The sequence below is a fragment of the Eschscholzia californica genome, unplaced genomic scaffold, assembly GCF_041429995.1.
Source record: "Eschscholzia californica isolate CP2 unplaced genomic scaffold, dmEscCali1.0.p SCAF_1, whole genome shotgun sequence".
NCBI lineage: Eukaryota > Viridiplantae > Streptophyta > Magnoliopsida > Ranunculales > Papaveraceae > Eschscholzia > Eschscholzia californica.
In genome coordinates, this window is record NW_028238198.1 from 10,357,674 (window position 1) to 10,371,348 (window position 13,675).

Below are 13,675 nucleotides of genomic sequence, written 5' to 3' on the forward strand. Positions count from 1 at the left end.
AAATGGAAACATATCTGACTATGTTGACATCAAAAAATAAATAGCCTCATCCAAAATGGAAACATATCTGAATATGTTTACATGCAAAAAGAAATTGACTCATCCAAAATGGAAGCATATCTGAATTTGTTGACATCAAAAAATAAATAGCCTCATCCAAATGGAAACATATCTGACTATGTTGACATCAAAAAAATAAATAGCTTCATCCAAATGGAAACATATCTGACTATGTTGACATCAAAAAATAAATAACCTCATCAAAATGAAAACATATCTGACTATATTGACATCCAAAAATAAATAGCCTTATCCAAAATGGAAACATATCTGAATATGTTTACATGCAAAATGAAATTGGCTCATCCAAAATGGAAACATATCTGACTATGTTGACATCAAAAAATAAATAGCCTCATCCAAATGGAAACATATCTGACTCTATTGACATCCAAAAATAAATAGCCTCATCCAAAATGGAAACATATCTGAATATGTTTACATGCAAAAAGAAATTGGCTCATCCAAAATGGAAACATATCTGAATTTGTTGACATCAAAAAAGATAGTGTTTCTGAAATTACCTGATTTGCCTTAGATGAAACAGATTTCATAGTTGGATTTTTAGTGATTTTCCTTGATGTTACCATAGCGTAAAAACTTTTGCATAATCATAATTGATGATTACATATCAATGAATGTAAAAAACAAATCAACCATGATAAAAAATCATTCTTAAATGTAAAGAAGAAAAAAAAAACATGTGTTCCAAACACTAGAAATCTTCAATAGAACCCTAAATATCAATCTGTAAAATATATTGTTTCCACTAAATATAAAACATAAAACCCTAGATTTCTACATTATTGGCTAATGCAGACAAAGTTTCCATTAAATATATTGTTTGCACAACAGGACATATGTTGGCTAATGCAGACAAAGTTTCGTATGCAAGTAACACATTTTAGGTATTTCAAAACATATCTAAATATGTTTACATCCAAAAATAAATTGGCTCATCCAAATGGAAACATATCTGACTATGTTGACATCAAAAAATAAATAGCCTCATTCAAATGGAAACATATCTGACTCTATTGACATCCAAAAAGAAATTGGCTCGTCCAAAATGGAAACACATCTGAATATGTTTACATGCAAAAAAAAATTGGCTCATCCAAAACATAAACATATCTGAATATGTTTACATGCAAAAAGAAATTGGCTCATCCAAAATGAAAACATATCTGAATTTGTTGACAAATGAAAAGTGTTTCCGAAATTACCTGATTTGCCTTAGATGAAGCAGATGTCATAGTTGGATTTTTAGTGATTTTCTTTGATAGCGTAAAAACTTCTGCATAATCAGAAATGTTGATTACATATCAATGAATGTAAAAAACAAATCAACCATGATAAAAAATCATTCTTAAATGTAAAGAAGAAAAAAAAAACATGTGTTCCAAACACTAAGAATCTTCAGTAGAATCCTAAATATCAATCTGTAAAATATGTTGTTTCCACTAAATATAGAACATAAAACCCTAGATTTTTCACCTAAAAATCAATCTATCAAATATATATTGTTTCCACTAAATATAGAACATAAAACCCTAGATTTTTCACCTAAAAATCAATCTATCAAATATATATTGTTTCCACTAAATATAGAACATAAAATCCAAGATATTTCCCAAACAAAACCCTAAAAGTGTTCAAACAGATTGCACTTTTTCACCCTAAATATAAAGAAGAAAAAAACCCTGGATTTTTCACCCTAAAAATCAATCTATCATATTGTTTCCACTAAATATAGAACATAAAATCCATGATTTTTCTCAAACAAAACCCTAAAAGTGTTCAATCGGTCGTGAAATGCTAAGAGATTCGGTCGAGAAACGCTAAGAGATCTTCCAAAATGGGTTTTGGTTTTTTGGAAGGTTTAAACGGTTCAGAGAAAGTAAAGAGAAAAACTAGGAGTGGTAATGGTTTTTGGGAAACTGTTGAGTGAGAAGTTGGAAAGGTTGGGTTGTTTTTTTAAGAAAGTTTAGGAAGAGAGAGAATCTTTTTCAGTCACATCTCAAAATCCTTAATTTTGGGCGGGAAAAGGGGAAATGATATAGGTGTTACTTTATTGTGTAACAAAGGGTAATCTTGTACTTTCGCAGAGTGGGTCTTTTTCTCATTAATATTTAAGACCGGGCCTGATCCTCTCTTGAGTCCCATATTTTGGGCTTAATAATAACCGGCCCTACTTTATTCTTACTCTTTATGTCATGAAAATATAAGAATCTATCATTTCTATTTATAGACAAAAGAGTTGGGAATAAGATAAGAAAGTAAAGAGAAAGTTCAAAGAAATGGTTAGTATAATCCAACTTTAAGCAAGCTCTGGGCCTACTCCTAGACAGTAATACTTATTTTTGGATTGAGTAACAACCTAAATTCTCCTTCACTAATTAATTTCTTAAGTTTTGAGAGCTTTTCGAACTCAAAGTTGCTAAATAATAATCTTGTATTCAGTCCAACAATTATTTAAACGACGAGGATGACAAAAACAACCACGTGAATAGAATATTTGAGTAGTTATGTTTGTTGTATAATTTCATCAAGTTCTAGCTTAACAGCTTCAACCCCTCTGAGTTAATTCTTAACTTCATCAGTACGTTCCGTAAGCTCCACTAGGTCTGACTCGGCAAGATGGATCTTCTTCGTGACATCGACACTTTTACTGCTCCATTTAAACGACGAAGTAAAAAATCCTATACAAAACCAAGACGACACAAGTATTGTTGTCGACTCACGGTTGCCATGGTGGAGAGTAGAAGGATGGTCCCTTTCCCATTTCAAATTTTTATGGGTAAATTTCTTCATGTTCCCTACTTTTTAAATTGGCTATCGCATTAGCCCTATATTTGCTACGCAAGGCCCTTTAGCTCCTAAGTCTTCTAGTACTACATTTGTGACATTATTGAAGAGTTGAGAGTAGAGTTTTCTGAGTAGTGGTCTTTGATTCCCTGGTTGAGCTTGGATTAAAGTGTATATATCTTGTTTCAATAAAGATGAACTCTTTCTCAATGCCTTTTGTGCTTCTCTCCATGACTCCAATTCAATTAATTCTTTAATACTTAGTAAATCTTGAGCATGGGTTTTAATTCCACTCTCTGCTTCTTCAACTGTTTGATCTGGAACTGTCATTCTTAGATCAAAACAAAACCCTTCTTCTGGTTTAAAAATGGCTTCTTTAACTACCAACAGTATACTACTCACTGTTGCTATTGTTATTTTTCTTCTACTTTTACTACTGATAATATCATTTTTGAATTGAGTAACTAGTTTTTGTGAAATTTTAGAAGGGTTTAGAGAAGAATTTAGAGTTGGGAGTTTAGATTGGTTGCAGGGTTTTACCAATGGATATGGAGATGCCATTGATTCTATTCTCTCTCTTTCTTTCTCTGGGGTTTTTATTTGCAATGTTTGTATATGAGGTTAAAATAAGTTGTGAATGGTCATGGTTTGATAATTCTGATAAGGTTTTTGTGTACTTAGTGGACTCATAGTAGTTATATCAACGTTACACAACCCGCCTCTTGGGACTCCCACTTGAACGTGAGAGAAACAAGGGTTTCTCCCTCCACGTAACTGGACATGTGAGAGGAGAGAGAAACAAGGGTTTTTCTCACATGCAGTTCAAGTGGGAGTCCCATGAAGTTGGTTGAGCATACTTTTTGGTGTTATATACACTGACAAAGGGTGGTATTAGTAGTCTAGTAGATCCAGTTTGGGGATTGATTGAGAAGTGTCATGACGGTTGCTTTTCAATGGAACACTGTTACAAGATAAGAGCGACAGTAAGGACACTGCCGCTGTTGCGGCAGAACAGGGACGGTTCAAGGAACGTTGTTGTTCTGGCCAAAACAGTGACGGCTCCGTTACTGTTTCTTTTGTGTTGTTTTGATCATTAGAAAATGAGCTGAATCTGAAATTGAGCTTGACTAATATTTTTAAAAGTTTTGTGGTGCCTAACTAAACAATTTCTTAAAGTGTCTTTTTAACCAAATAAATCCGGAGTCTTGTTCTAAAATAAAATAAACCGAAGACATGTTCTCTTATTTGACTAGAACTTACCTATCCTAGTTTGCTCTGGCACCATGTAAAACTGTTTATATAAACAAATGTAAGAGATGGTGAGAATCCAAAGGTGGTTTTATTGATTCATTTACATAAGTATTTAGTGACTTTACATGAGAGTTATTCACACGGGTAGAAATATAAACAAATGAAAAATACAACTTATTTAGGAATACGAGTATGTGGAAAGATGGATGATGGTTCGATCGAGACTTGTACCTTGTTGGATTGCCTTGGTATTATTCCAGAAAAATTGAAAAGATCCACAATGTTTATGAAACGAGGAAGGAAAGTAGTTTTGACGGTATCATCATCCCATTCTAAGCTATCCCACCATTCCTTCTCCGCAGAAATACTTTCTAAAGTATTGTTTTTGTTAGTTATTTTGCCAAACGGCAGCTTTTTCAATTTCGGACAGTTCCATACTTCCATACGTTCCAAAAGGGGAAAAGCCATACTATTTGAACATATGCTCCTTAAGTTCTCTAGCTCCAAAAGTGTAATACATTTCAAACTTGAAAACAAATTTAACTTTGTATGGTCGTCCACCTGAAACCCATCAGAAATTATTTCTTCTATTCCATCGATGTAGCTCAAATGAAGGAGTTTAAGGTTCTTAGCATAAGTAAGCCATGTAAGGTTCTTGATTGATTTGCACTTAATAATATATACACGTTGAAGGTTTGAAAGAACCAACGGCTCTTCTTTAAGTTGATCAGCTTCTGGCAAAACCAGCTGCTTATTATCCCACACAATCTCTAACTCTGGTAACCTAATCAAAAATAGATCCTCCAAGGTTTGCATCCCCCAAGGGTTGATTTTCACCTCTTTCAACTCAGAACAATCACTTAAGTATCTTTAAATTCTTCAAGTTAGCAAGACTTAATGAGGATGAAGAAGAAGATTGTGATGATAGTGTGAGGGAGGTGATATCTTTACCTTGGTTAATTAATAGACGCCTGGTGCATATCCGAAACTTGTGGTTGCTTACCAACTTTTGAAGAGATTCAAGAGTGTCTATCGTGATTCCGAGATCATTTAAGTGTTTCAAGCTCTGTAATTTCATTAAAACAACATCTACATTCCATTCAATTTCGTTACATTCAAATAGGTCCAATACTTGCAACTGTGTAAGACAATGTATCACGCCATTAGGTATTCTAATCTTATAGCATCGAAAACGTAAGAACATCAACTTCACCAAAAGTTTCATCGATTTAGGTAAAACCAAGTATGAAAGTTTATCATCTTTCTTTACCTCGAGATATCGTAATTCACATAACTGACCAATACTTGCTGGCAATTTAGAAACTCTCCCTAGATTCATTCTTAGAAGTATAAGGTTAGGCATATTGCGAAAAGACTCACCAAGTTTGGTATGAGAGTTGAGAGATTTGAGCAATATGATGAAATATATAAGCAATACTCGCCAGATGTATTAGGTACTAGTATCCTTTCAGCCTTCTCCCACTGATCAAATTTCGGTTCTGCACCATTGTCTATAAGATATCTTCCTTTCCTTCTCCCGTAGTCAGAGAGTATCCAAATTGCTAAATCACGAACTACGTCATGCATTGTAACAGCTTCCATGTCGCTATCTCCCTCTAACAAACACACACTCTTGAGATATCCGATGATGTAATGACCTTGGTCACGAGCTTTGTCTATGTTCTCAAAATCGTCTATGAATCCTTCGGCTATCCAATAGTCGATAAGTTCTTCTATATCAATAAGATGATCCTCAGGGAACAATGAACAATACAGGAAGCAAGATTTGATGTTATCACTTTGTAAACTGTCATAGCTAAACTTTAGAATTGGTAAAACTTCATCATCCATACCAGGAAAGGTTGATGCTGATTCTCGCAGTACATCTATAGCGTACCTCCATTCAGGAACCGTATTCTTGCTAGCCATAGTTCGACCAATAGTGTTTAGCGCAAGGGGTAGACCACGACATTCTTTTGCAACGACTTCTGCAAGCGCAGGTATTTGTGGGTGACCATTTATCACTTCTTTTCCTACTTTCTCTTGGAACAGACTCCAAGCTTCGCTCCACTTTAAGTTATCTACTTTGATCATTCTATGGGCTTTCATCTCCCGGCAAACAGCCTCAGATCTAGTAGTGAAAACAACCACAAATCTAGTAGTAGAGTCATAAGGAGGAACTCCTATACTTTGTAAATCGATGTGTTGCCAAATATCGTCCAAAAGCAACACAAATTTCTTCTCTGTCAAAACCCTAAATATTTCTTTCGCGTCTCTGTCTAAATCTGGTTCTGCAGGTATTGTCAACCGCAACGAATCTGCAATTTGTTTCTGAACTTTATTTAAGTTCAGATCCTTAGAAACCACAACCCAAATCACAAAATCAAAGTTATGACTCCTTCTGGGGAACTCATTGTTGAGTTTCTTCAAGAGTGTAGTCTTTCCAACTCCACCCATCCCATATATTCCTAGAATCCTGACTTGATCATCTTCATTAACAAACTTCCACAACTCTTCAAGCTTTTGTTCCATACCGACAACCCCAGCTGCCATTGGCATCTCTTGAATCTGTTCTTGTGGACATCTTTCAGCAACAACACTAAATTCTCCTCCTTCACTAATCAATTCCTTCACTGTTGATAGCTTTTCAATCACTAACTTATTAAGCTTGTAATCAGTCCAACAATTATTTGAACAACTAGGACGATAACAACAACAACCACGTGAATCGAGTATTTGAGTAGTTATTGTTTGTTGTAAAATTCCATCAACTTCTAGCTCTATAGCTTCAACCCTTCTTAGCCAATTCTTAACTTCATCAGTGCGTTCCTTGGGTTCGCCTAGGTCTGACTCCGCAAGATGGATCTTCTTCATGACATCGATTCGTTTACTCTTCAATTGATCAATTGTAGATCTCAAAGAAATGAGATTTCTTTTGAGGCTGCAGAGGTTGGTAATGTGAGGTGAACAACAACCCCATAGACGAGAGATGAGGTCGATGACAGGAGTCACAATATCCATTGAAGATAGTTTTATTGTTTGAGAAATTTTGTATTGAAAGATAATACGATGAAGAAGAGATGACACAATAAATAAGCATTAAACAAACATCTGGCTATGCCTTACTTTATTCTTACTCTTTATGTCATGAAAATCTAAGAATCTACCATTTCTTCTTATAGACAAAAGAGTTGGGAACATTAAGATAAGAAAATAAAGAGAAAGTTCAAAGAAATGGTTAGTATAATCCAACTTTAAGCAAGCTCAGGGCCTACTCCTTTTCTTTTTGTCCAAAAATTTCTTTAACAATCTAAAAAAATATCAGTAACAACCTGAAGTTTTTCAGTCCAACAATTATTTAAACGACGAGGACGACAAAAACAACCACGTGAATCGAATATTTGAGTAGTTATGTTTGTTGTAGAATTTTCATCAACTTCTAGCTTTATAGCTTCAACCCTTCTGAGCCAATTTTTAACTTCATCAGTGCGTCCCGTAAGCTCCACTAGGTCTGACTCGGCAAGATGCATCTTCTTCGTGACAGACTCTTTTATTCCTCAATTTAAACGACGAAATAAAAAATACAACTCCTTATATAAAACCAAGACGACAATCGCATTAGCCCTATATTTGTTACCTTTGATCCTTTATTATAAAATCGGTCTTTCTTTGAGCTTTTTTTGTAAATTCCGTGATGATTCCTGTTAACATTGTTAAAGTGATTTCTCTCTGGACAAACCTTTGACTTCGTCTCATATCGGTGGAATATACATATATTATATATATAATATATGTGTGTGTGTATTTTACTTTTTGACTATTTATATAAATAGTTGACTATTTTTTTGAAATCAATCTCTTTTCTCTCTCTCTTTTCTAAAGATGTTTAAGAACGTAAATTGTGGCGATCATTTTTCAAGACGTAGAGGTCTCTCATTCTTTTTAAATAAAATCCACACATTATTTTTATATAATTCAAGTGTGTATAAGACTAATTATTGCTCTCGCCAGGAAACAATATGTAATAAAAAAACGTTGTCAGCTAAAAAAGTAAAATATGATGAGAGAAAAAAACGAGAAAAATATACACAAAGTGTTTTTTTTTTTTTTGAAAAACTAAAAATCTCAATCCAACAAACTTATATTTATTGATAATCTATATAATAAAACAGAAAGGAAAACGATGACTGGGACAAACATCCTTATTTAATTATGTATATTGTTTAGGAGTCCCTCCCAAAATTTAAAATATAGTTCTTCGTAGAAATAAAGTTACCTATTAAAAAAACAATAATCGTTTCCTTCTTAGAAATAAAATAATTAACTTAAGAAAAAAAAAAAAAAATTTCAAAGTTAAAAGAAGAAATTAAAATCTCTCTCTCCCAATAAAATAATAACTAATTTAAGAGAAAATAAACAAAAAAATTTATAACTAATAAAGAAAAAAAAGGAAGATCAATCATTGCGAGTGAAAAACAACCAATTAAACTAAACAATCATTATATGTGAAAAACAAAAAGAAAAAATTGATCTAGTTTTAAAAACCAAAAATCAGGAATTTTTTATTTTTTTATTTTTATTTTTTTTTATTTTTTTTATTTTTTATTTTTGTTAAAGGTGGTCGGCCGGAATTTTTTATTCTGGCAGCCAACCTTTGCCGGAGAAGAAGGGTGAGGTGGATAGAGGTGATGTGGTAATTGTTAGTTGAGGTGGACAAAGAAAAAGAAAAAAAATAAATTACAGAAATGCCATGGGGGTAGAATTGGGAGATTGGAAAAAATTTAGGGCAATTGGGAAATTTTTGGGGCCAAAACAAACTGTCGACCACTTATTAGGGCCAAAACGGCGAGTTGGTCACAAATCGGGGGCCAAAACGGAATTAACCTTATTATTTCCATTATATATTGCTTAAATTACATGGGATAAATCTTTATGGCGAACTGCTTCCACCGAAACTTGATTCCCACGAACTTAAGAGAAGGAGTCCAACCGCTACTCCAAAGAGTGGTGGAACGTAATACTTGTAGGACCTAAAGTTTGGACCTAAACAAAAAGTTTACTCAACCCGCCTCTCGGAATTCCCACTTGAACCGGATGTGAGAGAAACAAGGATTTGTCTCTCCCCTCACATGCCTAGTCACATGGAGAGAGAACTCACCCATAGACGGTTCAAGTGGGAGTTCCACCAGTACTATACTAACATAGTCCCATAAAAAAGATTGACACGTGTCGTACCACATAGCGGCCGCTGGTGCTTTTAGCATCGCCCAAACTGAAATACAAGTGAAGTAGACGGGTGGAGTTTACTGGCTAGGTTATATATATTTCAATTAGAACAGGATAATAAAGTTCTCTTCCCTCGCGGCGTGCCAAAACCTCCCCCTTATCCACAAAAAACCTCTGAAGGTATACACACTTCCCTCTTTGATCTTTTAGGGTTTTCAAATGTGTTCTTCATATGTCTTTCTCTGTTAGAAATTCGGTATATCTTTTCTCTATTTCATGATTTTAGGTTTATGGGATAAGGTTTTAATACACAGCTAGGGTTTCACTGTTTAGTTGGAAATGTGTTATTTGGTTTAGAAAGATTTGTCTGAAGAAGCAATTATAGCTTCAAGCATGAAGGGTTTTGGTTGTTAATTAGTTTGTTCATTTAGTTACTGGATGGATTTGGTAGATTTCTAACACAAGTATTTAGAAAAATGATTAAAAAAAGCGTCAAAAGTAGACATACCCCCAGACCTAAATAGGAATCAATGGACCATTGAGAGTGAAAAAATCCATAGAGAGAGAGAGAGAGTTGCTCGAAAATGGAGACAGTTGATTTCGTGTAGGTCTGCAGTAGGCTTTGACTCCTAGCCTCTTCTAGCGTTAGTCAAGTATTAAGTCTTATCTCCAAAGAGGCCCAATGTTTCTTTTAGTTCCTGTTCATTTTCTTTATGATGCATTTCTTTAGTGAATAACTTCAGATATTGTTTGTGATCAATACTATTCAGGTTGGGATAAGTTTATTAGTAGAATTGAAAATGTCTCGTGTTACATTCATTTACTTTGGTAATTTACTTCACTAGTCTCGTGTTACATTTTTTTGTTTGTTCGATGTTATCGCACGTATGAGTTATAAACGTGCACATTTTTCATGAATGGTCTTTTGGTGGGTAAATGTTGATAGAGGAGTAATAATTCTTCGTAGGGGGCCTAATTTTGGAACCTTCGTTTCTAATTGAAGCTATCAAATAATCCAATACTGTTTTTCTCGTTCTGTCATCATGAAATATGTGAAAGCTCTTCATTTTGCTTAGTTGCTTATTATGATTCTGTTGTTACTAGTTAGCGAGTCTAAAAAATGTAATTAATAATTTTGTTACCAAGACTTGAGATAAATCTACAATCCTTTCTTGGTAACAAATTCAATACTTAGAACTCGTGAAACAAAGGAAGTGTCTTAATTCATCTCTGACTAAGCTTTCGGTTCTGCCATCTACATGACATGGCTTAGTGTTGGGATTAGTTTTGGCATTGGCACAATATGGGTTCCACCTAAATTCATTTTCTGCCGTGTCATTTTTCTTGCTTTGATTATAAAATAGTTGAAATCCGGCACATCAAGAAGTCCCTCCGACATTGTTATGAGTTCCATCTCTGTATAAAGTACTACTAGGAAGTCTGCTAAACTCACCTTTATGTCTGATAACTAATGTGCACAGAATACAATAATAAAAAAAAGCTCACTTATTTCGTGTCTAAAAAAACTATCCTCTCTTTATGTGTGTTTATGTAGTTGTTTCTAGCAACTTCAGAACTTCAGTCCCTTATGAAACCTTGTCAAAGTTTTAATTAATAGTAGACTGTTTCTTCGGTGTTATAAATTTATGTTATCATTGGATTATACCGAGAGCTGGATGTTCTACTGATTTCACTCTCTTTTGTATTGCAGATGGACAGGGAGAAGCTCATGAAGATGGCTAGTGCAGTCCGCACTGGTGGAAAAGGTAGCATACGAAGGTATCATCATATTATATTTTGCTTCTTAGTTCTTACATTATAAGGTAGCTCTTTTCTGAATGACTTCTACCCTCATTCTACTTGAGAATGTTTTGATTATGATTTTGGTTTCTAATAGGGTATAACTATTGTGACTGTTAGAACACTACTAACCTTTTCTTGCTAGGTACTTTGAATAGATTTAATTGATACCATTTATTTGTCTGTTTTAGCCTTATTTTGCAACAAATTGTTTTTCTCAATATATTTGTATTTTGTAGTGCTTAAAGAAGTTGATTTCCTTTGCATGAAAATCTGTTGAATATGTCTTTTATATAGTTTGTATGCGGGCAAATTTAGTTATTTACCCCCTGTACAATTATGATTCAAAACGTGTTAAGCTTTTGTATGTTAATCAGTTGTTTGCTAAAATGTCATGTATCTAAATCACAGAAAGAAGAAGGCTGTTCATAAGACAACAACCACAGATGACAAAAGACTTCAGAGCACTCTCAAAAGAATAGGTGTGAATTCCATTCCAGCTATCGAGGAAGTTAACATTTTCAAGGATGATATAGTCATCCAGTTCCAAAATCCAAAAGGTAAAACAATTTAAAGCTATCGAAGTCGTTAAATTGGTTTCCTGCCGTGAGTGTGTAAGATTTTATTCCATTTGTTATGTTACTAATAGTACTTGTATAATATTACTTCCAGTTCAAGCATCTATTGCTGCCAATACTTGGGTTGTCAGTGGCACTCCTCAAACAAAAAGTAAGCCCTCAGTAGCTTTGTATAGTTTGCTTATACAGACTACGTTATATATGTCATTGATTTATCGTGATCTTAACTATATTTTGGGTTATTTGCGTGTTTCGCAGAACTGGAAGATCTTCTACCCAGTATTATCAACCAATTAGGTATTTACGAAGAAGAGATCCACAGTTACTTTTGTAACTTGATTATTTATTGCTCGTGGTATTGACTATGTCATATTTGGTGTTTTATTTCATTTCTAAAGGACCAGATAACTTGGACAATTTGAGGAAGCTAGCGGAGCAGTTCCAGAAGCAGATGCCAAGTGGTGCAGCAGCAGCAGCAGCAGGAACAGCTCAAGAGGATGACGATGACGATGTCCCAGAGCTCGTGGCTGGGGAGACATTCGAAGCTGCAGCTGAGGAAAAACAAACTTCTTAGACATTCACTGTAAGGGAGCTCTATCCCCAAATTTTTCTTATTTTGAAACTACATTAATGGCTGATTGTTTTAATGTTTGTTTTTACGTACAATTATGATTCTGGGTTACTTCTTCCCACCAAATCGTACTAGCAAGCTACTAGTATTATTTTCGGTTTGGTCAAGAATCATAAAATCAAGCATATCTTACGTGTGTTCCTTTTGTCCTTGTGCAGCACTTTCCTTGACAATGGTGACTAAACTCTTCGCTCCACCTTGATCTTCAATGCATATGCGCGGCTTAATAGTTCCTTTGATTTTTTAGGATTTAATTTCTTGACTTTGCTCGTGTGTGAGGTGGTGAAATAGATGAACTGTTAAAAGTGAGGTTAAGTATATTATAGCTTGAGCATTCTATGTTTCGATCAATTTTTAATGTTTGGACAGGTAAATTTTGGCTTGGCATATTGTGTGGATTATTCGCAGCCACTTTTTTACAATATTAACCTGTGAAGTTATGAAGTATCTAGTAGTAGTTCACATGCTTCAAAGTACCACTCTTGTGGTTCTTCGAATTTTGAGAAATACCACTGGTGTCACTTCTGATTACACTCTTGTGGAAGTTATAAACATGGAAAGAGTAAACTTCTCTGCTTGGATTTGGTGTAATTTAGGTTTCACTTTAGGGGTATTCATATTGTACAATTTAAGTGCAGGGTCCCCATACTATTTCTATATAGTTTTAACCTTAAAGTTGGGGGATATTCTTAAATCGATCGTGTCACAGGGTTCCTTGCAACCTCATTTTGCAGCTAAACGTTCAGGATCTAGCGAAAAATTTATGCAATATTCCTTAGCTTGATGAATTGTTAGGGAAACTAAGTTGTGTTTACGAGTTTAGACTACTTCACTATCGATTGAAGTTCAATAACATTTGCATTTGGAGCTTAACTTCAGGCATTTTAAAACGAGCGTCACACATGATAAACTTTCTTATACGAGAGTACTCCCTTATGGGGTGTAGTGGTTTTCTGTATTTAGCTATAATTCTTCGACATGTTACTGATTAAGATTTTGAGATATCTTTGTCCTCGAGCTTCCTACTAAGATTTTGAGACTTCTTTTGTTCTCAAGAACAAAGTTTGCCAATATAAAATTTTGGGTCCATACATTTTTTCGTTTCTTTTTTTTTCCCTTTTCTTCATTCAAGCCTCTACCACCACTTTTCTTGAAGCACCCAAGTACAACAGATCTTTATAGTCATTCTTAGAAAGAAATTCACATCTTATCCTTGCACCGCACCCTTTGCCACCACGACTTCTTATTCTCTCTTCTTTCTCTAAATTTCAACGAGAGAGGGACTCGTCAAAATTCTTGTCTAGCACTGAATGCGAGTTCA

General features: G+C 34.4%; 1 protein-coding gene and 1 pseudogene across 1 annotated transcript; one reads left to right on the forward strand and one right to left on the reverse strand.

Annotated features, from left to right (window-relative positions):
- Window positions 1-4,242: 4,242 nt before the first annotated feature.
- On the reverse strand, window positions 4,243-7,143 carry LOC147564006 (disease resistance protein SUMM2-like; annotated as a pseudogene).
- Window positions 7,144-9,340: 2,197 nt separating this feature from the next.
- On the forward strand, window positions 9,341-12,741 carry LOC147564007 (basic transcription factor 3-like). Its single transcript, XM_086642797.1, has 7 exons — window positions 9,341-9,525; window positions 11,057-11,124; window positions 11,557-11,705; window positions 11,818-11,874; window positions 11,982-12,020; window positions 12,122-12,306; window positions 12,513-12,741. Exons 2-6 carry the CDS (start codon window positions 11,057-11,059, stop codon window positions 12,295-12,297), a joined length of 489 nt encoding a protein of 162 aa, XP_086498923.1. The 5' UTR covers window positions 9,341-9,525; the 3' UTR covers window positions 12,298-12,306; window positions 12,513-12,741.
- Window positions 12,742-13,675: the final 934 nt, after the last annotated feature.